The following is a 27,254-nucleotide window of genomic DNA, read 5'->3' on the forward strand; positions in this document are numbered from 1 at the left end:
AAAAAATCCCTGAAAAACCCCCCAAAAATCTGAGAAAAATCCTGGGAAGATCCCCCCCAAAAAATCCTGGGAAAATCCTGGAAAATACCAGGAGAGTCCCGGAAAAATCTCGGAAAAACCCCAGGAAAATCCCAGAAAAGCCTTGGGAAAAATCCTGGAAAAAAGCCAGGGAAAATCCCCCAAAAAATCCTGGGAAAATCCTGGAAAAATCCCGAGAAAAATCTCGGAAAAATCCCAGAAAAATACCCCAAAAAAATCCTAGGAAAATCCTGGGAAAAATCTTTGAAAAATCCCCCCAGAAAAATCCCGGAAAAATTCCAGAAAAAATACCAGAAAAATCCCCCAAAAAATCATGGAAAATACCAGGAAAATCCTGGAAAAATCCCCCAAAAATCCCAGAAAAATCCTGGAAAAATCTCAGAAAATCCTGAAAAAATCCCAGAAAAATCCTGGGAAAAAAACCCCCAAAAATCCTGGAAAAAAACTCAGGAAAATCCCAAGAAAAATCATGGAAAAACTCCAGGAAAATCCCGAGAAAAATCTCAGAAAAATCCCAAAAACAAATCCCCCAAAAAATCCTGGGAAAATCCTGGAAAAATCCTGGGGAAAAGCTAGGAAAAATCCCAGAAAAATCGTGGAAAATAACCCAGGAAACACCAGGAAAACCCCAGGAAATTGTTGGGAAAAAAACCCAAAAACATCCTGGGAAAATCCCGAGAAAAATCTCAGAAAAATGTCAGAAAAATCCCCCCAAAAAATCCTGGAAACTCCTGGAAAAATCCCAGAAAAATCCTGGAAAAATCCCAGAAAAATCCCGGAAAATTCCCCCAAAAATCCCCAATTTCCCAAATCCCGAATTTCCCATCCCAAAATCCGGAATTTCCAACCCCAAATCCCAAATTTCCCAAAATCCCAAATCCCCCAAAATCCCAAATTTCCCAAATTTCCGAATTTCCCAAAATCCCAAATTTCCGAATTTCCCAAATCCCAAATTCCCCAAATCCCAAATTTCCCAATTTCCCAAATGCCAAAATCCCAAATTTCTGAATTTCCCAAATTTCCGAATTTCCCAAACCCCAAAATCCCAAATTTCCGAATTTCCCAAATGCCAAAATCCCAAATTTCCAATGCCAAATCCCAAGTTTCCTAAATCCCAAATTTCCCATTCCAAAATCCCGAATTTCCCATCCCAAAATCCCAAATTTCCAACCCCAAATCCCAAATTTCTGATCCCAAAATCCCAAATTTCTGATCCCAAAATCCCAAATTTCAGACCCATCAGAGCGTTTACTTTGAGATGATCACAGATCAAACCTCACGGAAAAATTCCTTCATCCTCTGGGTCTGGGAATTCCCCAAAAAATCCCCCAAAAATTCCCAAAAAATTCCCAAAAAATTCCCAAAATAATTCCCGAAATTCCCGGAATTCTCACCAGGTTGACTCCGGATTGGGACTTGCTGAGCACCAGGAACTGAGTGACTCCCAAAGGTCCTGCGATGGCAACCAGATCCCGCAGGGAATTGCTCCTCCTCACCTGGAAAATCCTAAAAGTCCTCAGGGAAATCCCGAAATTTCTGGGGAAATCCTGAAATTCCTGAGAAAAATCCCAAAGTTTCTGGGGAAAATCCCGAAATTCTTGAGGGAAATCCTGAAATTTCTGGGAAAAATCCCGAAATTCTTGGGGGAAATCCTGAAATTCTTAAGGGAAATCCTGAAATTCCTGAGGGAAATCCCGAAATTCATGAGAAAAACCTGAAATTTCTGGGAAAAATCCCAAAATTCTTGAGGAAAATCCCCGAAATTCCTGAGGGAAATCCCAAAATTCTTGAGGGAAAAATCCTGAAATTCTTGGGGGAAATCCTGAAATTCCTGAGAAAAATCCCGAAATTCCTGAGGGAAATCCCAAAATTTCTGGGGAAATCTCCTGAAATTCTAGAGGGAAATCCTGAAATTTCTGGGGAAAAATCCTGAAATTCCTGAGGGAAATCCTGAAATTCTGGGAAGAAATCCTGGGAAACCCAAAAATTCCTGAGGGAAATCCGAAAATTCTTGAGGGAAATCCCAAAATTCCTGAGGGAAAAATCCTGAAATTCTTGGGGGAAATCCCAAAATTCTGGGGAAATCCCAAAATTTCTGGGGAAAAATCCTGAAATTCTTGAGGGAAATCCTGAAATTTCTGGGGAAATCCCAAAATTCTGGGGAAAAATCCCGAAATTCTTGAGGGAAATCCTGGGAAACCCAAAAATTCCTGAGGGAAATCCCGAAATTCCTGAGGGAAATCCCAAAATTCTTGAGGGAAAAATCCTGAAATTCTGGGGGAAAATCCCGAAATTCCTGAGGGAAATCCTGAAATTTCTGGGAAAAATCCCGAAATTCTTGGGGGAAATCCTGAAATTCCTGAGGAAAATCCCGAAATTCATGAGAAAACCCTGAAATTTCTGGGAAAAATCCCAAAATTCTTGAGGGAAATCCTGAAATTTCTGAGGAAATCCCGAAATTCCTGAGGGAAATCCTGGGAAACCCAAAAATTCCTGAGGGAATCCCAAAATTCTTGAGGGAAATCCTGAAATTCCTGAGGGAAATCCCAAAATTCTTGAGGGAAAAATCCCAAAATTCTTGAGGGAAATCCTGAAATTTCTGGGGAAATCCCAAAATTCTGGGGAAAAATCCTGAAATTCTTGAGGAAATCCTAAAATTCCTGGGAAAAAATGTGACATTCCTGGAGAAATCTTGAAATTCTTGGGGGAAATCCTGAAATTCTGGGAAAAATCCCAAAATTCTTGAGGAAATACTAAAATTTCTGGGAAAAATCGTGACATTAGTTGGGAAATCCCAAAATTCTGGGGGAAATCCTGAAATTCTTGAGGGAAATCCTGGAATTCTGGGGAAAAATCCCAAAATTCCTGAGGGAAATCCTTGGAAACCCCAAAATTCCTGAGGGAAAACCTTGAATATCCAAAAATTCCTGAGGGAAATCCCAATCCCAATGTCCCTGTCTCTGTCCCCAATGTCCCCAATGTCCCCAGTGTCCCCAGTGTCCCCAACAATGTCCCCCCAGTGTCACCTGCAAGTTCCTGGCAGTGTAAGGTTCCAGGACCCTCCTCAGGTCTTTTCCCAGGATCCAGATCCTCCCAGCTTTTCCCCAATGTCCCCAATGTCCCCAGTCCCAGTATCCCCAGTATGCCCAATGTCCCCAGTCACTGTCCCCAGTGTCCCCAGCAGTGTCACCTGCAGGTTCCTGGCTGTATAAGGTTCCAGAACCCTCCGGAGATCCTTCCCCAGTATCCGGATGTTCCTCCCTGCTCTCCCCAATGTCCCCAGTGTCCCCAATCCCAGTATCCCCAATGTCCCCAATGTCCCTGTCTCTGTCCCCAGCAGTGTCCCCAGCAGTGTCACCTGCAGGTTCCTGGCAGTGTAAGGCTCCAGCACCCTCCTCAGGTCCTTCCCCAGTATCCGGATGTTCTGTGTCCCCAGTGTCCCCAACCCCAGTATCCTCAATCCCACTGTCCCCAGTGTCCCCAGCAGTGTCCCCAGCAGTGTCCCCAACAATGTCCCCAGCAGTGTCACCTGCAGGTTCCTGGCACTGTAAGGCTCCAGCACCCTCCTCAGGTCCTTCCCCAGTATCCGGATGTTCCTCCCGGCTCTCCCCCAGGGGAACACGAAGCAGTGTCCCCAATGTCCCAAATGTCCCTGTCTCTGTCCCCAGTATCCTCAGTGTCCCCAGTCAGTGTCCCCAATGTCCCCAGCAGTGTCCCCCCAGTGTCACCTGCAGGTTCCTGGCAGTGTAAGGCTCCAGCACCCTCCTCAGGTCCTTCCCCAGTATCCGGACGTTCCTGCCGGTTCTCCCCCAGGGGAACACGAAGCAGTGTCCCCAGTGTCCCAAATGTCCCCAATCAACATCCCCAATGTCCCCAATGTCCCCCCCAGTGTCACCTGCAGGTTCCTGGCAGTGTAAGGTTCCAGCACTCTCCTCAGATCCCCCCCCAGTATCCGGACACTCCTCCCAGCTCTGCCCCAGGGGAACACGAAGCAGTGTCCCAATGTCCCAAATGTCCCTGTCTCTGTCCCCAATGTCCCCAGCAATGTCCCCAGCAGTGTCACCTGCAGGTTCCTGGCAGTGTAAGGCTCCAGAACCCTCCAGAGATCCTTCCCCAGTATCCGGACACTCCTGCCGGTTCTCCCCCAGGGGAACACGAAGCAGTGTCCCCAATGTCCCATATGTCCCCAATCAACATCCCCAATGTCCCCAATGTCCCCAGCAGTGTCACCTGCAGGTTCCTGGCAGTGTAGGGTTCCAGAACTCTCCTCAGGTCCTTCCCCAGTATCCGGATGTTCCTCCCAGCTCTCCCCCATGGGAACACGAAGCAGTGTCCCCAATGTCCCAAATGTCCCTGTCTCTGTCCCCAATGTCCCCAGCAATGTCCCCAGCAGTGTCACCTGCAGGTTCCTGGCAGTGTAAGGTTCTAGAACTCTCCGGAGATCCTTCCCCAGTATCCGGACACTCCTGCCGGTTCTCCCCCAGGGGAACACGAAGCAGTGCGGCACGGAGCTGAACTGCTGCTCGCTCCTCTGCCTGGCCTGAGCGCGCTGCCGCCGCTGGTGCCGGCTCTGGATTGGGGGAAAAAACCCAAAATTTGGGAATTCCGGCAGGGGAAATCCCGAAATTCCAGTGGGAGAGATCCCAGAGCCTGAAATCCCAAAAACTCTGGTATCCCAAAGCTTGAAATCCCCTTTGTTTGACCTCAGAAAAGCCAGAAATCCAGAATTTTGGGAATTAAAAATTTCCCTGATCCTGAAATTTGGGAATTCCGGCAGGGAAAATCCCAAAATTCCAGCGGGAGAAATCCCTGAGCCCGAAATCCCAAAAATTCTGGGATTGCAAAGCTTTATACCGCTTTGTTTCACCCCAGAAAGGCCAGAAATCCAGAATTTTGGGAAGTCAAAAATTCCCTGATCCAGAATTTCCTCCTGGATGGGAAATGGAGATCCCAAAACCTGGGAATTCCGGCAGCCAAAATCCTGAGATTCCACCGGGAGAGATCCCAGAGCCTGAAATCCCAAAAATTCTGAGATCCCAAAGCTTGAAATCCCCTTTGTTTGGCTCAAGGAGCACCAAAAACCCCAAATTTCGGGAAATTAAAAAATTCCCTGATCTCAAAATCTGGGAATTCCGGCAGGGGAAATCCCGAAATTCCAGCGGGAGAGATCCCAGAGCCCGAAATCCCAAAAGTTCCGAGATCCCAAAGCTTCAAATCCTCATTATTTCACCCCAGAAAAGCCAGAAATCCAGAATTTTGGGAATGAAAAATTCCCTAATTCCTGATTTTTCTCCAGGAAAAATCCCAAAATTTGGGAATTCTGGCAGGGAAATCCCGGGATTGCAGTGGGAGAGAACCCAGAGCCCGAAATCCCAAAAATTCTGAGACCCCAAAGCCTTAAATCATCATGATTTGACTCAAGGAGCACCAAAAACCCCAAATTTCGGGAATTAAAAGTTCCCTTATCCCGATTTTTCTCCAGGAAAAATCCCAAAATTTGGGAATTCCGGCAGGGAAAATCCCAAAATTCCAGCGGGAGAGATCCCAGACCCCAAAATCCCAAAAATTCTGAGATCCCAAAGCTTCAAATCCTCATTATTTCACCCCAGAAAAGCCAGAAATCCAGAATTTTGGGAATTAAAAATTCCCTAATTCCTGATTTTTCTCCAGGAAAAATCCCAAAATTTGGGAATTCCAACAGGCAAACCCCCAAAATTCTAGTGGGAGAGATCCCAGACTCCAAAATCCCTAAAATTCTGAGATTCCAAAGCTTTAAATCCCCTTTGTTTGGCTCAAAGAGCACCGAAAACCCAAAAATTTGGGAATTAAAAATTCCCTTATCCTCATTTTTCTCCAGGAAAAATCCCAAAATTTGGGAATTCCGGCAGGGAAAATCCTGGGATTCCAGTGGGAGAGAGCCCAGAGCCCGAAATCCCAAAAATTCTGAGATCCCAAAGCCTTAATTCCCCTTTGTTTGACCCAAAAAGAGCCAAAAATCCAGAATTTTGGGAATTCCCTGATCCCAAATTTCCTCCTGGATGGGAAATGGAGATCCCAAAACCTGGGAATTCCGGCAGCCAAAATCCTGAGATTCCACCGGGAGAGATCCCAGAGCCCAAAATCCCAAAAATTCTGAGATCCCAAAGCCTTAAATCCTCATTATTTGACTCAAAGAGCACCAAAAACCCCAAAATTTGGGAATTAAAAATTCCCTAATCCTGATTTTTCTCCAGGAAAAATCCCAAAATCTGGGAATTCCGGCAGGGAAAATCCCGAAATTGCAGGGGGAGAGATCCCAGAGCCCGAAATCCCAAAAATTCTGGGATCTCAAAGCTTTAAATCCTCATTATTTCACCCCAGAAAAGCCAGAAATCCAGAATTTTGGGAATTAAAAATTCCCTAATCCTCATTTTTCTCCAGGAAAAATCCCAAAATCTGGGAATTCCAACAGAAAAAAATCCCAAAATTCCAGCGGGAGAGATCCCAGAGCCCGAAATCCCAAAAATTCTGAGATCCCAAAGCTTGAAATCCTCATTATTTCACCCCAGAAAAGCCAGAAATCCCAAATTTTGGGAATTAAAAAATTCCCTAATCCCGAATTTCCTCCCCGAGGGAGAGCGGAGATCCCAAAATCCGGGAATTCAAAGCCTCCCGATCCCGATTTCCCGGCAAAAAAAAGAAGGAAAAATTCCCGAAAATCTGTGAATTCCAAATTTCCACCAAATCCCCAAAAATCCCGAAACCCCAAAAATCCTCATTTTTCCCCCCAAAACGAACCGGAAACCCCAAAAATCCGGGAATTCCCGAACCCCCCATCCCGATTTTCCCGGGAAAGGGGAAGCGCAGATTCCCGAAATTTGGGAATTCCCAAATTATGGGGCAAATTCTGGGAAAATTCCCCAAATTTTGGGAATTCCCAACCACAAAATCGCCATTTTTTCCCCTCCGGAGCGGCTGAAACCCCCAAAATTTGGGAATTCGGAACTCTCCCCACTCCCCACCCCGATTATTCCCGATTTCCCTCTGATTTTTCCCGATTTTTCCCAATTTTTCCCATTTTTTCCCCATTTTTTCTCTCCCGACCTTTCCGGCTTTCCCCATCGCGGCTCCTCCACGTGGCTTCTGCCACTTCCGGTGTTCCCTCAACCTTCCGGCCACTTCCGGTGTGTTACTTCCGGTCGCTCCGGGCGCGAAGCGTTTCCCCGGAAATGAGTTCCGCCCGTTTTGCTGTTCCCACCCCCCCCTTCCCAAAATTTTGGGATTTCCCCAAAAAAAATCTCCCCAGCGATCCCAAAATTCTCGGCGAGACATTGAGAGAGAGGAGGCGAATTTGGGGAGTTAGAGTTTTAATGGAGAATGCGAAAAACCCCCCAGGTGGGGCAGAAAGACCCAAAATCCTCCAAAATTCCCAAAAAAATCCCCAAAATTTCCCCAAAATTCCCCCAAATTAAGGATTCCCGAGAGCTCCACCCGTTTTTGGGGATCATCCTGATAAGGTGAGATACCTGAGCCACCCAGGATTAGGTGGGACACCCGAAATTTTCCCCAAAAAAATCCAAAATTTCCCCCAAAAATCTCCCAAATTCCAGCCAAAAAATCCCCCAAATTCCCCCAAAAATATCCCCCAAAATTCCTGCCAAAAAATCCCCTCAAACACCCCAAATTAAAAAAAAAAAAATCCCCTAAATTCCCTCCCCCAAAAAACCTTAAATTTACCCCAAAACCCCCCAAATCACTCCAAAACCCTAATTCACCCCAAAATCACCTCGATTCACCCCAAATTCTCCCCAAAATCACCTCAAAATCACCCCAAAACCCCAAAATCACATTGATTCACCCCAAAATAACCCGAAATAACCTGAAATAACCCAAAAATCATCCCAAAAATAGAAATTCAGCCCCCAAAACCCCCAAATCACCCCAAAAATCATTCCAAAAATACGAATTCAGCCTCCAAAACCCCCCTAATTCACCCCAAAATCACCCCAAAAATCATCCCAAAATCACCTCAAAACCCCAAAACCTCCTCGATTCACCCCAAATTCACTCCAAAATCACCTCAATTCACCCCAAAATCACCTCAATTCAGTCCAAAATCACCTCAAACCCCCAAAATCACCCCGATTCACCCCAAATTCGCCCTAAAATCACCCCAAAATCACCCTAACATCACCTCAAAACCACCTCAATTCACCCCAAATTCACATTGATTCCCCCCAAATTCACCCTAAAATCACCCCAAAATCACCTCAAAACCCCTGAATTCACCCCAAAATCACCCCAAAACCCCCAAAATCACCCCAAATTCACCCTAAAATCACCTCAACTCACCCCAAAAATCCCAAAAATCATCCCAAAATCACCTCAATTCAGCCCAAAATCACCCCAAAACCCCCAAAATCACCCCAAATTCACATTGATTCACCCCAAATTCACCCTAAAATCACCTCAATTCACCCCAAAATCACTCCAAAATCACCTCAATTCAGTCCAAAATCACTTCAAAACCCCAAAATCACATTGATTCACCCCAAAATCACCTCAATTCACCCCAAAATCACCCTAAAATCACCTCAATTCACCCCAAATTCACTCCAAAATCACTTCAGTCCAAAATCACCTCAAAACCCCCAAAACCCCAAAATCACCCCAAAATCACCCCAAAACCCCCAAAATCACCCTAAAATCCTCCCCAAATCACCTCAATTCACCCCAAAAATCCCCAAAATCACCCCAAAACCCCAAAATCACCCCAAATTCACCCTAAAATCACTCCAAAATCACCCCAAAATCACCCCAAAACCCCAAAATTCACCCCAAAAGTACCCTAAAATCATCCCCAAATCACCTCAATTCACTCCAAAAATCCCCAAAATCACCCTAAAATCACCCCAAAATCACCCCAAAACCCCCAAATTCACCCCAAAATCCCCAAAATCACCCCTAATTCACCCTAAAATCACCCTAAAACCCCCAAAACCCCTAAAATCTCCCCAAATTCACTCCTAATTCCCCCCAAACCCCCCAAATTCAGCCCCGCAACACCCCCGCACCTCCCAAATTCGGGTTTATATTTTTGGGGTCACACGGGGGTGACGCGGCGCTGGCAGCAGCGGCAGGTGAGGCAGCGCAGCGCCGCCAGGCTGACCCTAAAAACGGGTCCGAGATCCCACAGCAGCCGGTGGAAGGTTCGAATCCCCAAATCCCCACGAGGGTCGGCGAAGCGCAGCGCGAGCAGGGGCGAGTAGAGAGGGTTGGTGGGCGAGCGGAAGGGCGGGCGGGGCGAGCTGATGACGTCCATGATGGCCTGGGGAGGGGAAATCCTGAAATTTGGTGAAAATCCCACAAAAAATCCCAAAAAACCCCACTAAAAACCATCGAAAATTCGCTCAGAAACTGAAAAAATTTAACCAGAAAACCCAAAATCCCACCCAGGAACGGGGGAAGGGGCGAGCTGATGACGTCCATGATGGCCTGGGGGAGAAAATCCCGAAATTTGGTGAAAATCCCACAAAAAATCCCAAAAAACCCACTAAAAAACTACCGAGAAATATCGAAAATTCGCTCAGAAACTCCAAAAATTCACCCAGAAAACCCCAAAAATCCGCCCAGGAATGGGGAAGGGGGGAGCTGATCATATCCATGATGGCCTGGGGGGGAAAAATCCCAAATTTGGTAAAAATCCCACAAAAAAATCCCAAAAAACCCAACTAAAAAACATCGAAAATTCGCTCAGAAACCCCAAAAATTCACCAAAAACCCACTTAGAAACTCCAAAAAAAACCCCAAAAAAACTCACCCAGAAAACACAAAAATCCTACCTAGAAACCCAAAAAACTCCACCCGGAAACCCCAAAAACCCAAATAAAGGTTTATAAAACCCCCCAAAAAATTCCCCAAAAATTTCCCAAAAAAATTCCCAAAAAATTCCCCAAAAATTCCCAAAAAATCCCCAAAAAATCCCCAAAAAATCCCCAAAAAATCCCCAAAAAATTCCCAAAATTCCCAAATTCCCACCTGGGCCACCTGCTCAGGGCTCTGGCCAAAGGTGACAAATCCCAGGTGAGATGAGGACACTAAAATGCTCAAAAAAACCCCCAAAAATCCCCTTAAAAGCCAAAAAAAAACCCCAAAAATTCCCCAAAAATCCCCAAAAATCCCAAAAAATTCCCCAAAAATTCCCAAAAATTCCCAAATTCCCACCTGGGCCACCAGCTCGAGGCTCTGGCCGAAGGTGACAAATTCCAGGTGAATTTGAACAAAAATGCCTCAAAATTCCCCAAAAAATGAGAAAAAATCCCAAAAAATTCCCAAAAAATCCCCAAAAAATCCCAAAAAATTCCCAAAAAATTCCCAAATTCCCCAAATTCCCACCTGGGCCACCAGCTCGGGGCTCTGGCCGAAGGTGTCGAACACCTGGCGCGAGGCCGGCAGGTAAACTTCCCGGAAGTAGCGCAGAGTTTCCGGATCCGTTCCGGGAAATTCCGATTTTTCCACTTCCTGCAGCACTTTCCGCTCGAATTCCGTGTTCACCGGGCCCGGCTCCACCATCGTCACGCTGAGGGGATTTGGGGGATTTTTTTGGGATTTTTGGGGGTTTTGGGGGATTTTTTAAAAATTTTTTGTGATTTTTTTGGGGATTTTTTGGGTTTTTTCTGATTTTTTTCGGGATTTTTCGGGTTTTTCTGATTTTTTTTGGGTAGGTTTTTGGGGTTTTAAGGGTTCTGGGATTTTTTGGGATTTTTGGGGGGTTTTGGGGGATTTTTAAAAAATTTTTGGGGATTTTTTGGGGGATTTTTGGGGGTTTTTTGGGGATTTTTGGGGTTTTTTCTGATTTTTTCGGGTTCTTTTTTCAGTTTTTTCTGATTTTTTTGGGGTTTTTTTCGGGGTTTTAAGGGTTACTGGGATTTTTTTTGGGGTTTGGAGGTTTTGGGGGATTTTTAAAAAATTTTTTTGGGATTTTTTTGGGGATTTTTTGGGGATTTTTTGGGGTTTTTTTCTGATTTTTTGGGGATTTTTTTCCCGGTTTTTCTGATTTTTTGGGGTTGGTTTTCGGGGTTTTAAGGGCTTCTGGGATTTTTTGGGGTTTGGGGGTTTGGGGGGTTTTTTGGGGATTTTTGGGGATTTTTTGGGAATTTTTGGGGATTATTTCCGGGATTTTTTGGGAATTATTTCCCGGATTTTTTGGAGATGATTTCTGGTATTTTTGGGTCGATTCTGGGGATTTTTTGGGAATGATTTCCAGTATTTTTAAGGGCGATTTTTGATATTTTTTGGGATGATTTGGAGGATTTTTTGGGATGATTTCTGGGATTTTTTGAGATGATTCTGAAGATTTATTTGGGATGCTTTCCGGGATTTTTTGGGGATTATTTCCGGGATTTTTGGGGATGATTTCTGGGATTTTTTGGGAATTATTTCCGGGATTTTTTGGAGATGATTTCCGGGATTTTTGGGTCGATTCTGAGGATTTTTTGGGAATTATTTCCAGTATTTTTTGGGAATGATTTCCGGGATTTTTTGGGAATTATTTCCGGGATTTTTGGGATGATTTCCGAGATTTTTTTGGGCAATTTCCTGGATTTTTGGGGATGATTTCTGGGGATTTTTGGGGGATTATTTCCGGGATTTTTGGGTCGATTCTGGGGATTTTTTGGGATGATTTCTGGAATTTTTTGGGAATTATTTCCCGGATTTTTTGGAGATGATTTCTGGTATTTTTGGGTCGATTCTGGGAATTTTTTGGGAATGATTTCCAGTATTTTTAAGGGCGATTTTTGATATTTTTTGGGATGATTTCCAGGATTTTTTGGGATGATTTCCGGGATTTTTTTGGAATGATTTCCGGGATTTTTTGGGATGATTTCTGGAGATTTTTTGGGGATTATTTCGGGGATTTTTGGGTCGATTCTGCGGATTTTTTGGGGACGATTTCCGAGATTTTTTTTAGGGCAATTTCCTGGATTTTTGGGGATAATTTCCGGGATTTTTTGGGTCGATTTTGGGGATTTTTCAACTCACAAGATGTTAAACTGCAGCAGCTGCACAGCCAAACTCTCACAAAGTCCCTCCACGGCGAATTTGGACGCAGCGTAGATGTCGTTGAAAACAACCCCTGGGGAAAATCCCAAAAAATTTTGAGGGATTTGGGAGGAGTTTGGGGTCTGAATTCCCAAAAAAATTTGGGATTTTGGAGCATTTTGGGAACTCCGGGGAGCTGGTTTTGGGGTCGGAAAGGGTTAAAAATCAATCCGGGAGGGGAAGGAAAGGGTTAAAAATCACCCCCGAGAAACCCCAAAAAAATTTTGGGGATTTTTGGGGAGTTTGGGGTCTGAATCCCCAAAAAATTTGGGATTTTGGAGAATTTTGGGAGCTCCAAAGAGGGTTTTTAGGGCAATTTTTAGGGTCAGAAAGGGTTAAAAGTCAATCCGGGAGGGGAAGGAAAGGGTTAAAAATCACCCCCGGGAAACCCCAAAATTTTTGGGGGGATTTTGGAGGAGTTTGGGGTCTGAATCCCCAAAAAATTTGGGATTTTGGAGCTGTTTCTATTAGGATTTCAGTATCTCTATGGGGTTTTTGGGGTCCCAGGGATGGATTTAGGGTTTTTTGGGGTTTTTTTGGGGTCCCAGGGATGGATTTAGGGTTTTTTGGGGGTTTTTTTGGGGTCCCGGGGATGGATTTAGGGGTTTTTTTGGGGTTCCGGGGATGGATTTAGGGGTTTTTGGGGTCCCAGGGATGGATTTAGGGGTTTTTTGGGGTTTTTTTGGGGTCCCAGGGATGGATTTAGGGTTTTTTGGGGTTTTTTTGGGGTCCCGGGGATGGATTTAGGGGTTTTTGGGGTCCCAGGGATGGATTTAGGGTTTTTTTGGGGTCTCACCCTGCAGCCCCATGACGCTGCTGACCATCACCATGTGCCCTTTGGGGTCTCTATGGGATTTCTATGGGATTTCTATGGGATTTCTATTAGGATTTCTATTAGGATCTTACCATTTCTATTAGGATTTCACAGTTTCTGTTAGGATTTTGGTATCTCTATGGGGTTTTTAGAGTTTCTATAAGGATTTTAGGGTTTTTTATGGGGTTTTTGGGGTCTCACCCTGCATCCCCATGACACTGCTGACCACCACCATGTGCCCTTTGGGGTTTCTATTAGGATTTTACCATTTCTATTAGGATTTCAGTATCTCTATGGGGTTTTTTTTTATCTCTATGGGGTTTTCAGGGTTTTAGGGTTGTTTTTGGGGTCTCACCCTGCAGCCCCATGACAATGCTGACCACCACGATGTGCCCTTTGGGGTTTCATTGGGATTTCTATGGGATTTCTATTAGGATTTTACCATTTCTATTAAGATTTCAGTATCTCTATGGGGTTTTTGGGGGTTTTTTGGGGTTTTTGGGGTCCCGGGGATGGATTTAGGGTTTTTTTGGGGTCTCACCCTGCAGCCCCATGACGCTGCTGACCACCACGATGTGCCCTTTGGGGTTTCATTGGGATTTCTATGGGGTATCTATGGGGTTTTTGGAATTTCTTTTAGGATTTCAGTATCTCTATGGGGTTTTTGTAAACTCTATGGGGTTTTCGAGGTTTTAGGGTTTTTTATGGGGTTTTTGGGGTCTCACCCTGCAGCCCCATGACGCTGCTGACCACCACGAAGTGCCCACTGCGCCTCTGCTTCATCTGGGGCAGCAGCGCCTGCGCCAAGCGCAGAACCCCAAAGACGTTGGTGTCAAACACCTTCTGCACCTGAGCCCCCGAGGCGCTCTCCAGGGGTCCCACCAGCCCCACCCCGGCGTTGTTCACTGCGGGGGAACGGGGGGACAATCAGGGGAATCCTAAAAAAATCCCAAATCCACCCCAAAATACACCGAACCCAAAAAAATCCGCTAAAAATCCCACAAAAATCCCAAAAAAATCCCATAAAATCCACCCAGAAATCCCAAAATTCAGCCCCACCAGCCCCACCCCGGCGTTGTTCACTGCGGGGGAATGAGGGACAATCAGGGGAATCCTAAAAAAATCCCAAATCCACCCCAAAATACACCGAACCCAAAAAAACCCGTTAAAAATCCCACAAAAATCCCATAAAATCCACTTAAAATCCACCCAGAAATCCCAAAATTCAGCCCCACCAGTCCCACCCCGGCGTTGTTCACTGTGGGGGAACGGGGGGACAATCAGGGGAATCCTAAAAAAATCCCAAATCCACCCCGAAATACACCAAACCTAAAAAACCCCATTAAAATCCCAAAAAAATCCCATAAAATCCGTTAAAAATCCTACAAAATCCGTTCAAAATCCACCCAGAAATCCCAAAATTCAGTCCCACCCCGGCGTTGTTCACTGGGGGAGAATGAGGGACAAACAGGGGAATCCTAAAAAAATCCCAAATCCACCCCAAAATACACAAAACCAAAAAAAAACCCGTTAAAAATCCCACAAAATTCGCTCAAAATCCACCCAAAACCCCACCAAATCTGTTCAAAAAGTCCCAAAATCCAGTCAAAACCCCACAAAATCCCCCCAAACCCTACAAATGTACCCCAAACATCACAAAATCCCCCGAAAATCCCACAAAATCCATTTAAACCCCCAAAAAATCCAAAAAAATTCACTCAAAATCCACCCAGAAATCCCAAAATTCAGCCCCACCCCGGCGTTGTTCACTGGGGGAGAATGGGGGACAATCAGGGAAATCCTAAAAAAATCCCAAATCCACCCCGAAATACACCAAACCCAGAAAAACCCGTTAAAAATCCCACAAAATCAGTTCAAAATCCCACAAAATTATCTCAAAACCCCACAAAATTTGCTCAAAATCCACCCAAAACCCCACCAAATGCCCCTAAACCCTACAAATGCACCCAAAACATCACAAAATCCCCCGAAAATCCCCCAAAATCCATTTAAGCCCCACAAAATTTGCTCAAAATCCACCCAGAAACCCCAAAATTCAGCCCCACCAGCCCCACCCCGGCGTTGTTCACTGGGGGAGAACGAGGGGACAATCAGGGGAATCCTAAAAAAAATCCCAAATCCACCCCGAAATACACCAAACCCAAAAAACCCGTTAAAAATCCCACAAAATTAGCTCAAAACCCCACAAAATCCCATAAAATCCACTTAAAATCCACCCTGAAATCCCAAAATTCAGCCCCACCGCGGCGTTGTTCACTGGGGGAGAATGGGGGGAAATCAGGGGAATCCTAAAAAAATCCCAAATCCACCCCAAAATACACCAAACCCAAAAAAACCCGCTAAAAATCCCAGAAAAATCGATCGAAATCCATCCCAAAACCCCAAATCCACCCCAAAAACCCCAAAAAAACCCAAAATCTCACCCACGACATCCACTCTGCCCCCCAGATCACCCAAATCCATCCCAAAACACCAAAAATCCCCTCAAAAAACACCAAAAATCCCCCTAAAAGATGTTAAATCCACCCCAAAACCACCTAAATCCACCCCAAATCCCAAAAAAACCCCAAATTCACCCCAAAATCCCCCAAATCTCCTCACCCACGACATCCACTCTGCCCCCCGGCACTCCCCCAAAGCCCCCAAATCCACCCCAAAACCCCAAAAACCCCAAAAACCCCAAATCTCCTCACCCACGACATCCACTCTGTCCCCCGGCACTCCCCAAAACCCCCAAATCCACCCTAAAACCCCAAAAACCCCAAAAAACCCCAAATCTCCTCACCCATGACATCCACTCTGCCCCCCCGTCACTCACCCAAATCCCCCAAATCCACCCAAACACCAAAAACCCCAAAAAACCCCAAATCGCTTTACCACGACATCCACTCTGCCCCGGCACTCCCTCAAATCCCCAAATCCCCCAAAATCCCAAAAACCCCCAAATTTTAAAACCCCCAAAATCTCACACACGACATCCACTCTGCCCCCGGCACTCCCCCAAACCCCAAATCCACCCCAAAACCCCAAATCCACCCCAAAATCCCCCAAAAACCCCAAATCTCCTCACCCACGACATCCACTCTGCCCCCCGGCACTCCCCAAATCCCCAAATCCCCCAAAACCCAAAAGAAACCCCAAATCTCCTCACCCACGACATCCACTCTGTCCCGGCACTCCCCAAATCCCCCAAATCCACCCCAAACCCCCCAAAAATCCCCCAAAACCCCAAAAACCCCAAAAAACCCCAAATCTCCTCACCCACCACATCCACTCTGCCCCCGGCACTCCCCCAAACCCCCCAAATCCACCCCAAAACCCCCAAAAAAGCCCCAAAATCTCACCCACGACATCCACTCTGCCCCCCGGCACTCCCCCCAGGCACTCCGCCACCGAGCTGTCGCTGGTGACATCGAGCCGCAGGATCTGCAGGGTGTCACCCAGGGTGGCTCCGGCCGCCGCTTCCAGGGCACCGCGGCGCGACAGGTCCCGCATGGTGGCCAGCACTGGGGACAGCCCGGAAAACACCCCAAAAAACGGTCAGAAACCCCAAAACTCCATCAGGGACCCAAAAAAATCCTCGGGGAGCCCGAAATTCCCACAAAAATGCCCCAAAAAATCCCAAAAGGAACCCAAAAAACTGCCAGGTCCCGCATGGTGGCCAGGAGTGGGGACACCCCAAAAAAGACCCCAAAAAACGGTCAGAAACCCCAAAAAGCAGTCAGAAACCCCAAAATATAGGCAGAAACCCCAAAAAACCCACTAGGGAGTTTGAAAATCCCCCAAAAAATGCCCCAAAAAAACCCAAAAAAACTGCCAGGACAGGTCCCGCATGGTGGCCAGGACTGGGGACACCCCGAAAAAGACCCCAAAAAGCAGTCAGAAACCCCAAAAAATAGTCAGAAACCCCAAAAGCCCGTTAGGGGTCAAAAAACCCACTAGGGAGCCCGAAAATCCCACAAAAATGCCCCAAAAAATCCGAAAAGGAGCCCAAAAAACTGCCAGGACAGGTCCTGCATGGTGGCCAGCACTGGGGACAGCCCAAAAACAGGCAGCGACCCCAAAAACATGTTAGGGATCCCATAAATCCGTTAGGGGTCAAAAAACCCACTAGGGAGCCCGAAAATCCCACAAAAAATGCCCCAAAAAACCCCAAAAAACTGCCAGGACAGGTCCCGCATGGTGGCCAGCACTGGGGACAGCCCAAAAAGACCGCAAAAAACGGTCAGAAACCCCAAAAAATAATCAGAAACCCCAAAAACCCGTTAGGGGTCAAAAAAACCCACTAGGGAGCCCAAAAATCCCACAAAAAATCCCACCAAAAAACCCTTTAGGGATCCCAAAAAAATTGCCGGGACCGGTCCGGCGTGGTGGCCAGGACTGGGGACACCCCAAAAAACAGGCAGAAACCCCAAAAAATAGTCAGAAACCCCAAAAACCCATTAGGGGTCAAAAAAACCCACTAGGGAGCCTGAAAATCCCACCAAAAATGCCCCAAAAAAAACCTTAGGGATCCCGAAAATCCCACCAAAAAATCCCTTAGGGAGTCTGAAAATTCCCCCAAAAATCCCACAGGGAGTCTGAAAATTCCCCCAAAAAATCCCATAGGGAATCTGAAAATTCCCCCAAAAAATCCTTTAGGGATCCTGAAAATTCCCCCAAAAATGTCCCTTAGGGATCCCGAAAACCCGTCAGGGACCCAAAAATCCATCAGGGACCTCCTTCCGATTTGGGGACAATCCTAGGCGTTTCCCTCGGTTTGGGGACAATCCCAGTGTCCTCCCTCATTTTGGGGACAATGCCGGTGTCACCCTCCCGCTTTGGGGACAATCCCGGGGTGTTCCCCTCACCCTCCCGGTGTCACCCCCCTTGGGGACAATCCGGTGTCCCCCGGCGGTGTCCCCTCACCCAGGTAGCGCCTTTGGGGACAATCCCAGGTGTGTCCCCATCACCCTCCCGGTGTCCCTCCCGCTTTGGGGACAATCCCGGTGGCTTTTACCCTCTCCTTGGGGACAATCTCGTGTCCCTTCCGATTTGGGGACAATCCCCGGTGTCCCTCCCGCTTTGGGGACAGTCCCAGGTGTCTCCCCTCCCACCTTGGGGACAATCCCGGTGTCTCCCCTTCCCTCTCGGGGACAATCCCGCTGTGTCCCTCCCGCTCTGGGGACAATCCCGTGTCCCTCCGGCTTTAGGGACAATCTCAGCTGTCCCACTCCTCTTGGGGACAATCCCAGCTGTCCCTCCCTCTTTGGGGACAATCCCCGGTGTCCCCTCACCCAGGTAGCGGCTCCCTCACCCTCCCGGCGTGTCCCCCCCGCTTTGGGGTCAATCCCAGCTGTCCCCCCGCTTTGGGGACAGTCCCCGGCGTCCCTCCGGCTTTGGGGACAATCCCCAGTGTCCCCTCACCCAGGTAGCGGCGCTGCGGGACAATCCTGGTGTTTCCCCTTCCCTCTCGGGGACAATCCCGCTGTCCCTCCCGCTCCGGGGACAATCCCAGGTGTGTCCCCATCACCCTCCCGGTGTCCCACCCGCTCTGGGGACAATCCCGGTGTTTTTTCCCCCTCCTTGGGGACAATCCCGTGTCCCCTCCGATTTGGGGACAGTCCCAGGTGTCTCCCCTCCCACCTTGGGGACAATGCCGGTGTCTCCCCTTCCCTCTCGGGGACAATCCCGCTGTCCCTCCCGCTCTGGGGACAATCCCGGTGTGTTCCCCTCACCCTCCCGGTGTCACCCCCCTTGGGGACAATCCGGTGTCCCCCGGCGGTGTCCCCTCACCCAGGTAGCGGCGCTGCGGGTCCCTGGCGAGTCGCACGGCCAGCGCCAGGCCGATGCCCGAGGAGCAGCCGGTGACAAGGACAGTGCGGCTCGGGGCAGAGGCCATGGCGGTGACAGCGCGGCTAAGCGCTTAACGGGATTGGGATCGGGAGTGGGATCAGCTCACGTGGGGCGGATTTGGGGTCAGGACCGCGAGTGGGATCAGGGCCAGCGTGGGGCGGGACGGGGACCGGGATTGGGATTGGGATCAGCTCACGTGGGGCGGATTTGGGGTCAGGACCGCGAGTGGGATCGGCTCACGTGGGGCGGATTTGGGGTCGGGACCGGGATTGGGATCAGGGTCAGCGTGGGGCGGGACTGGGATTGGGATCGGGATTGGGATCAGCCTCACGTGGGGCGGAATTGGGATTGGGATAAACCCCACGTGGGGCGGATTTGGGGTCGGGACCGGGATTGGGATCGTGGCCAGGGTGGGGCGGGACTGGGATTGGGATCGGGGTTGGGATAAACCTCACCTGTGGCGGATTTGGGGTCAGGACCGGGATTGGGATCAGCTCACGTGGGGCGGATTTGGGGTCGGGACCGGGATGAACCTCACGTGGGACAGGGCAGGAATTGGGATCGGGATTGGGATTAATCTCACGGGGGATGGGATTGATTGGGATTGGGGGCAGTGTGGGACGGGATTGGGATCGGGATCAGCCTCATGTGGGGCGGATTTGGGGTCGGGATCGGGATCAGCCTCATGTGGGGCGGATTTGGGATCGGGATTGGGATTAGCCTCACGTGGGGCGCATTTGGGGTCGGGAGTGGGATCGGCACCAATGTGGGGCGGATTTGGGGTCGGGAGTGGGATCGGCACCAATGTGGGGCGGGACTGGGACTGGGATCGGGACCGGGAGCGGAATTGGGATCAGGATTGGGATCAGTGGCCCTGTGGGACGGAATTGGGATTGGGATCATGGGATCAGTGCCCACGTGGGATGGAATTGGGATCAACGCTCACGTGGGGCGCGACCGCGACCGCGACCAAGACTGGAATTGGGATCGGGATTGGGATCAGTGTCCCCGTGGGGCGGGACTGGGATCGGGATCGGGATCGGGACCGGGATCAGCCTCACGTGGGGCGGGACTGAGACCGGGACGGACATTGGGATCGGGGCTGGGATTGGGACCGGCACTGGGATCAGTACTGGCATTGGGATCGGGACTGGGATCGGTACCGGCATTGAGACCCTAAAAGCGGACACCGGGACCCCAAAACGGGACACCGGGAGCTCAAAACGGGACACCGGGATCCCAAAACCGGGCACTGGGATCCCCAACCGGACACTGCTATCCCAAAATCGGGATCCGAGCTCTGGTACCGAGCACCGGGATCCCCAAACCGGACACCGGGACCCCCAAACCGGACACCGGGATCCCAAACAGGACACCGGGATCCCCAAACCGGACACCGGGGTTCCCAAACAGGGCACAGGGACCCCCAAACCGGACACTGGGATCCCCAAACCGGACACCGGGATCCCAAAATCGGGATCCGAGCTCCGGTACCGAGCACCGGGACCCCCAGCCGGAGCTCCGAGAACTCCTCGATCCCCCGGGAAATCATCCCCGGCGTTCCCACAAACCACCGCGCGGTTAACACTAAATTTGCATAACCCCGCCCACTCCCACCAATCAGCGAGCGCAGCCGCAATCGATTTGCATAACCATCGGCGCCCACAATGCACTGCGCGCAGAGGGAACGCTTTATTTGCATAACCACGCCCACCCGCGCCCGCCAATCACCGGGCGGGGAACAGATCTATTTGCATAACCACGCCCACTGGGTTCGGCCAGCTCGCAGCCGCTGTTCCGTCCCAGTGCTCCCAGTTAGAGCCAAACTGGGGGGATCGTGATCCCAGTTCCTTCCCAGTGCTCCCAGTATCGCTCCCAGTGCTCCCAATTACTTCCCACTGTTCTCAGTACGGCTCCCAGTATCGCTGCCAGCGTTCCCAATTCCCTCCCAGCGCTCCCAGTATCGCTCCCAGCGCTCCCAGTATCTCTCCCAGTGCTCCCAGTATCTCTCCCAGCGCTCCCAGTATCGCTCCCAGTATCGCACCCAGCGGTCCCAGTATCGCTCCCAAAGTTCCCAATTCCCTCCCAGTGCTCCCAGTATCCCTCCCAGCCCTCCCAATTACTGCCCACTGTTCCCAGCATGGCTCCCAGCGCTCCCAATTCCTTCCCAGTGCTCCCAGTATCGCTTCCAGCTCTCCCAATTCCCCCCCAGCGCTCCCAGTATCGCTCCCAATTCCCTCCCAGTGCTCCCAGTTCCCTCCCATTATCGCTCCCAGCGCTCCCAGTATCGCTCCCAGCGCTCCCAATTACCTCCCAGTGCTCCCAGTATCGCTCCCAGCGCTCCCAATTCCCTCCCAGTGCTCCCAGTTCCCTCCCAGTATCGCTCCCAGCGCTCCCACTATCGCTCCCAGAGCTCCCAATTACCTCCCAGTGCTCCCAATTACTTCCCACTGTTCTCAGTATGGCTCCCAGTTTCGCTCCCAGCGTTCCCAATTCCCTTCCCAGTGCTCCCAGTATCGCTCCCAGTTTCGCTCCCAGCGTTCCCAATTCCCTTCCCAGTGCTCCCAGTATCGCTCCCAGTTTCGCTCCCAGCGTTCCCAATTCCCTTCCCAGTGCTCCCAGTATCGCTCCCAGTTTCGCTCCCAGCGTTCCCAATTCCCTTCCCAGTGCTCCCAGTATCGCTCCCAGTGCCGCAGGAGGAGCGCCGGGGAGAGGAGGAGCAGGGAAAGGAGCGAGGAGGAGGAGGAGGAGGAAAAGGGGAAAGGCGGAGCGGCAGGGAGAGGAGGAGGAGGACGAGGAAGAGGAGGAGGAGGAAGAGGAGGAAGAGGCGGAGCTCCACCAGCAGCTCAGCTCCGCTCCGCTCGCTCAGCCGCAGCTCCCAAAATCCATCCCGCAGGTGAGCAGCAGGGGCAGCTCGCCCCAAACCCATCGCGGGGCTCCGGGAGGGTTTTGTGGGGTCTCTCGGGACCCCAAAGTGGCCCAGGGGGCATCTCGGGGAGGCCACGTGGCGAGCGATCGATCCATCGATCGGCCGGGATCGATACGGCGGGGAGAGATCGGGGCTGGGGATCGCCGGGAGGTCCCAGACCGGGATTGTGCATCCTAAACCTCTTGTTTTCCCCAAAAAACCAGGATTTCCATCCCAAACCTCTTGTTTTCCCCCAAAACAAGGATTGCAAAAACCTCCTGTTTTCCCCCAAACCCGGGATTTCCACCCCAAACCTCTTGTTTTCCCATCCCAAACCGCTTGTTTTCCCCCAAAACCAGGATTTCCACCCCAAACCTCTTGTTTTCCCATCCCAAACCTCCTGTTTTCCCACAAAACCAGGATTTCCATCCCAAACCTCCTGTTTTCCCCCAAAACCAGGATTGCCCATCCCAAACCTCAGTCCATGCAGGAGGAGGAGGAAAAGCCGCGGAGACGCCGCGCGGGGATGAGCTGCACACGCAGCCCGCGGAGCTCCGAGAAGGAAAAGCTGCGGAGCTCCGAGAAGGAAAAGTCACAGACCTCCGAGGAAAAGCCGTGGAGCTCCGAGGAGGAAAAGCCCCGGAGGAGCTGCACGAGGAGGAGCTGCACACGCAGCCCGGGGAGCTCCGAGAAGGAAAAGTCGCAGAGCTCCGAGGAGGAAAATTGGCGGAGCTCCGAGGAGGTAAAGCGCCGGAGAAGCTGCACACGCAGCCCGCGGAGCTCCGAGAAGGAAAAGCTGCGGAGCTCCGAGAAGGAAAAGCCCCGGAGCAGCTCTGCGCTCAGCCCGCGGAGCTCCGAGAAGGAAAAGCCGCGGAGGAGCTTCACGCTCAGCCCGCGGAGCTCCGAGAAGGAAAAGTCGCAGAGCTCCGAGGAGGAAGATTCGCGGAGCTCCGAGGAGGTAAAGCGCCGGAGGAGCTGCACACGCAGCCCGCGGAGCTCCGAGGAGGAAAAGCGGCGGAGCTCCGAGAAGGAAAAGTCACGGAGCTCCGAGAAGGAAAAGTCACGGAGCTCCGAGGAGGAAAATTCGCGGAGCTCCGAGGAGGTAAAGCGCCGGAGGAGCTGCACACGCAGCCCGCGGAGCTCCGAGAAGGAAAAGCTGCGGAGCTCCGAGAAGGAAAAGTCACAGAGCTCCGAGCTGGGGATCCCTGAGGAGCTGCAAGAACCCCACAAATGCCCGAAATGTGGGAAAAGCTTCACCCGGAGGTCTGGTCTGCTGATCCACCGGAGGATCCACACCGGGGAAAGACCCTATAAATGTGGGAAATGTGGGAAAAGCTACACCCGGAGCTCCCACCTGATTATCCACCAGCGAACCCACACGGGAGAAAAACCCTATAAATGTGGGGAGTGTGGGAAGAGATTTATTGAAAGCTCTGAGCTCAAAGTCCACAAAAGGATCCACACCGGGGAAAAACCCTATAAATGTGAGGATTGCGGGAAAACCTTCAGCCGGAGCTCCAACCTGCTCGTCCACAGGAAGATCCACAGCGGGGAAAAACCCCACAAGTGCCCGAAATGTGGGAAAAGCTTCAGCCGGAGCTCCAGCCTGATGATCCACCACCGGATCCACACCGGGGAAAGACCCTACGACTGTGGGAAATGTGGGAAAACCTTCACCAGGAGTTCCCACCTGATCGTGCACATGAGGAGCCACACTGGGGAGCGACCCTATAAATGTGGGGAGTGTGGGAAAGGCTTCAGCGAGAGCTCTGAGCTCAAAGTCCACAAAAGGATCCACACCGGGGAAAAACCCTACAAATGTGAGGATTGCGGGAAAACCTTCAGCCGGAGCTCCAACCTGCTCGTCCACAGGAAAATCCACAGCGGGGAAAAACCCTATAAATGTGCCCAGTGTGGGAAAAGCTTCACCTGGAAATCCAGCTTGGTGATCCACCAGCGGAGCCACAGCGGGGAAAAACCCTACGAGTGTGCGGAATGTGGGAAAAAATTCAGCCACGGCTCCAAACTCGTTGTCCACCGCAGGATCCACACCGGGGAAAAACCCTATAAATGTCCCGAGTGCGGGGAGAGTTTTACCGAAAATTCCACCCTAATAACCCACCGGAGGATCCACACCGGGGAAAAACCCTATAAATGTAAGGATTGCGGGAAAAGCTTTAAGGACAGAAGTGTTTTAACTCGCCACGGGATGCTCCACAGCGGGGAAAAACCCCATAAATGTGAGGAATGCGGCAAAACCTTCCGCAGGAATTCCCACCTGATTTCCCACCGCAGGAACCACAGCGGGGAAAAACCCTATAAGTGCGAAAAATGCGAGAAAAGGTTCAAAAGCACCTCGAATTTGGTGTTGCACCTGAGAGTTCACACGGAGGAAAAACCTTTCCGCTGTTCCTATTGCCGGGTGGGGTTTCGGCACAGCTCGAGCCTAAAAAAACATCAGCGGATTCACACCGGGGAAAAACCCTATAAATGTGAGAAATGCGGGAAGGAGTTCGCCCGCAGCTCGGATTTGAGCAGGCATCGGAAAATTCATGGGTAGGGGGAGAATTTTGGGGGGTTTTGGGGGGTTGGGTGAGGTTTGAGTGGTTTTTGAGCGCGAAAAAATCTGATTTTTTGTTGTGTTTTGATGAAAAAAAGTCTAATTTTCTTTCGATCTCCAGAAAAGAAATCTCATTTTCTTTCAATTCCAAAAAAAAGAAAAAAAAAATCTCATTTTTTTCTCATCTTTTGATCCCCAAAAAATCTCAGTTTCTTTCGATCCCCAGGAAAAAAAAATCTCATTTTTTTGTCGTCTTTTGATCCCAAAAAATCTCAATTTTTTGTCATCTTTCAATCCCCAAAAAAATCTCATTTTTTATCGTCTTTTGATCCCAAAAAATCTCATTTTTTGTCGTCTTTCGATCCCCAAAAAAATCTCATTTTCTTTCAATTCCAAAAAAATCTCATTTTTTGTCGTCTTTTGATCCCAAAAAATCTCATTTTTTGTCATCTTTCAATCTCCAAAAAAATCTCATTTTTTGTCGTCTTTTGATCCTCCCCAAAAAAATCTCATTTTCTTTCAATCCCCAAAAAATCTCATTTTTTGTCGTCTTTCGAGCCCCAAAAAAATATTTTTCTTTCAATCCTCCAAAAAAAATCTCATTTTTTATCATCTTTTGATCCCCAAAAAAATCTCATTTTCTCTCAATCCCAGAAAAGTCTTTTTCTTTCAATCCCCCAAAAAAATGAATTCCAAAAAATCTCATTTTTTGCCTCTTGTTATCTTTCAATCCCCAAAAAAATCTCATTTTTTGTCGTCTTTTGATCATCCCCAAAAAAATCTCATTTTCTTTCAATCCCCCAAAAAAATCTCATTTTTTGTCATCTTTCGATCCCCAGAAAAATCTAATTTTCTTTCAATTCCCAAAAAAAAATCTCATTTTTTGTTGTCTTTCAATCCCCAAAAAAATCTCATTTTTTGTTGTCTTTTGATCCCCAGAAAAATCTCATTTTCTTTCAATTCCCAAAAAAAAATCTCATTTTTTGTCATCTTTCGATCTCAAAAAAATATAATTTTCTTTCAATCCCCCCAAAAAATCTTTTTTTCTCGTATTTTGAGCCCCAAAAAATCTCATTTTTTGTTGTCTTTCAATCCCAGAAATATCTCATTTTCTTTCAATCCCCCAAAAAAATCTCATTTTTTGTTGTCTTTCGACCCCAAAAAAATCTCATTTTCTTTCAATCCCAAAGAAATCTCATTTTCTTTCAATCCCAAAAAAATCTCATTTTTTGTTATCTTTCAATCCCAAAAAAATCTCATTTTTTGTCATCTTTCAACCCCCAAAAAATCTCATTTTTGTTATCTTTCAATCCCAAAAAAAATCTCATTTTTTGCCTCTTCAAGCTGGATGGATTTGGAGTTTTTTTCCAACCTAAATCCATTTTTTTCATTCTCTCTGTCAAATTTTTCGCAGCCAAATAGGGATGGTTTGGGGAAAAAAACCCAAATTTTTGGAGAAAACGAGAAATTCTTCCAAAAAAAAAGATTTTTTTCCTCTCATCCGAGTGGATGTTGAGCTCTTGCAGAAACAGAAATTATTTTATTCTGGTTTTGATTTTTTCTTTTTTAATTTTCTAATTTTTTTCTATTTTATTCTATTTTTTTATTATTCCATTTTATTTTTTTATTTCTATTTCTGCCTTTCAAATAGGAATTTGTATTCTATTTTTTATTATTCTATTTTATTTTTTTATTTCTATTTCTGCCTTTCAAATGGGAATTTTTATTCTATTTTTTATTATTCTATTTAATTTTTTAATTTCTATTTGTGCCTTTCAAATAGGAATTTTTATTCTATTTTTTTATTATTCTATTTTATTTTTTTATTTCTGTTTGTGCCTTTGAAACAGGAATTTTTTATTCTATTTTTTATTATTGTATTTTATTTTTTAATTTCTATTTGTGCCTTTGAAACAGGAATTTTTATTCTATTTTTTATTATTCTATTTTATTTTTTTATTTCTATTTCTGCCTTTCAAGTAGGAATTTTTATTCTATTTTATTATTGTATTTTATTTTTTTATTTCTATTTCTGCCTTTGAAAGAGGATTTTTTATTCTATTTTTTATTATTCTATTTAATTTTTTTGTTTCTATTTCTGCCTTTCAAGTAGGAATTTTTATTCTATTTTTTTTTTCTTTATTTCATTCCTCTGTTCTCTTAAGTTCATGAAATTTTATGCTGTATTTTTAGCCCTTCTCATTTTACTTACATTATGTCTGCCTTTGAAAGAGGAGTTTTTACCCTATTTTTTATTATTGTATTTAACTTTTATTTTTATTTCTGCCTTTGAGCCTGTAAGGACTTTATTCTACTTTTATTTTATATTTTGTTATCATTTAATTCTTTTAATTTCATTTCGTCTTCAAACATAGAATTTTTTTGTTCTATTTTTATTATTCATTTTAATTTTACTAATTTTTTATTTGCATTTCTGTTTTTTGAATCTTGGTAAAAGTGGCACTCAGGTAAAACTAAAAAAAACCCAGATTTGGGTGGAATTACATTGATAAAAGCAGACCTTTTAAATTTTTTTTTAATTCTATTTTTTATATTTTCATTTGAATAGGATAAAAAAAATATTTTTTATTCTTTTTTTTTTTTGTTGTGTAGTTTTAGACTTTGTAAAAAAAAATGCTAAAAACCTCTTTTTCCTGCATTTTAGACCAAAAAAAACTTCATTTCGGGTGGAAAATCTGAGTTTTTTGCTGCTTCAGAGCCCCAAAAATATGTTAAAAATGGTGAATTTTGGGTGATAAATTTGGGGTGGATGACGTCATCACCTGGCTATGTGATTGGCTGATTAATCCCCAAATTAAGGATTTCTAAAATATCCGAAAATTATGATTTATTGTCCATTTTTGGGTGGGAAAAATGAGCCTAAATTGGGCTTTTTTTTTTTTTTTTTTTGCTGAATGTTCTTCAAGGTTTTTAATTAATTTAAATTTAATCTAAAGGTTTTTAATGAGTTTGGTGGTTTTTATTCTTCTAGAATT

General features: G+C 47.4%; 4 protein-coding genes across 8 annotated transcripts in view; 2 read left to right on the forward strand and 2 right to left on the reverse strand.

The window, feature by feature from the left end:
* LOC146422665 (suppressor of SWI4 1 homolog) overlaps positions 1–7,210 on the reverse strand; it is a 19,572-nt gene extending 12,362 nt beyond the window's left edge. For all 5 annotated transcript variants that reach the window (XM_085045945.1, XM_085045944.1, XM_085045943.1 and 2 more), the window contains exons 1-3: positions 7,123–7,210; positions 4,439–4,609; positions 1,434–1,535 (exon numbers count right to left, since the gene is read on the reverse strand). In XM_085045945.1, the coding sequence (XP_084902071.1) occupies positions 1,434–1,535; positions 4,439–4,609; positions 7,123–7,140 (291 nt within the window). In that variant the 5' untranslated portion in view covers positions 7,141–7,210. The remainder of the gene's footprint in view (positions 1–1,433; positions 1,536–4,438; positions 4,610–7,122) is intronic.
* The window catches only part of LOC146422667 (N-acetylmuramoyl-L-alanine amidase-like), a 51,406-nt gene that overhangs the window by 7,282 nt on the left and 16,870 nt on the right, over positions 1–27,254 (forward strand). The window lies entirely within an intron of this gene.
* LOC146422668 (retinol dehydrogenase 8-like) lies at positions 9,120–19,115 on the reverse strand. The gene is made up of 6 exons (XM_085046013.1): positions 18,731–19,115; positions 16,300–16,461; positions 13,660–13,839; positions 12,061–12,154; positions 10,414–10,597; positions 9,120–9,346 (listed from the first exon to the last, which is right to left on the reverse strand). Exons 1-6 carry the CDS (start codon positions 18,834–18,836, stop codon positions 9,122–9,124), a joined length of 951 nt encoding a protein of 316 aa, XP_084902139.1. The 5' UTR covers positions 18,837–19,115; the 3' UTR covers positions 9,120–9,121.
* On the forward strand, positions 22,183–24,265 carry LOC146422669 (uncharacterized). The gene has a single exon (XM_085045777.1). The coding sequence runs from the start codon at positions 22,183–22,185 to the stop codon at positions 24,256–24,258; it is 2,076 nt and encodes a 691-aa protein (XP_084901903.1). The 3' UTR covers positions 24,259–24,265.

This window comes from Lichenostomus cassidix, unplaced genomic scaffold (assembly GCF_008360975.1).
Source record: "Lichenostomus cassidix isolate B80296 unplaced genomic scaffold, HeHo_3.0 HiC_scaffold_39, whole genome shotgun sequence".
NCBI classification, from domain to species: domain Eukaryota; kingdom Metazoa; phylum Chordata; class Aves; order Passeriformes; family Meliphagidae; genus Lichenostomus; species Lichenostomus cassidix.

Excerpts from the sequence above, each read along its gene's own strand:
- LOC146422668 (XM_085046013.1), bottom strand. The coding sequence starts at position 18,836 with ATGGCCTCTGCCCCGAGCCGCACTGTCCTTGTCACCGGCTGCTCCTCG. Across the intron at positions 16,462-18,730 it reads CCCGCAGCGCCGCTACCTGG|TGCTGGCCACCATGCGGGAC; the intron begins GTGAGGGGACAC and ends GGCTGTCCCCAG. Across the intron at positions 13,840-16,299 it reads GGGCAGAGTGGATGTCGTGG|TGAACAACGCCGGGGTGGGG; the intron begins GTGAGATTTTGG and ends GTTCCCCCGCAG.
- LOC146422669 (XM_085045777.1), top strand. The coding sequence starts at position 22,183 with ATGCAGGAGGAGGAGGAAAAGCCGCGGAGACGCCGCGCGGGGATGAGC.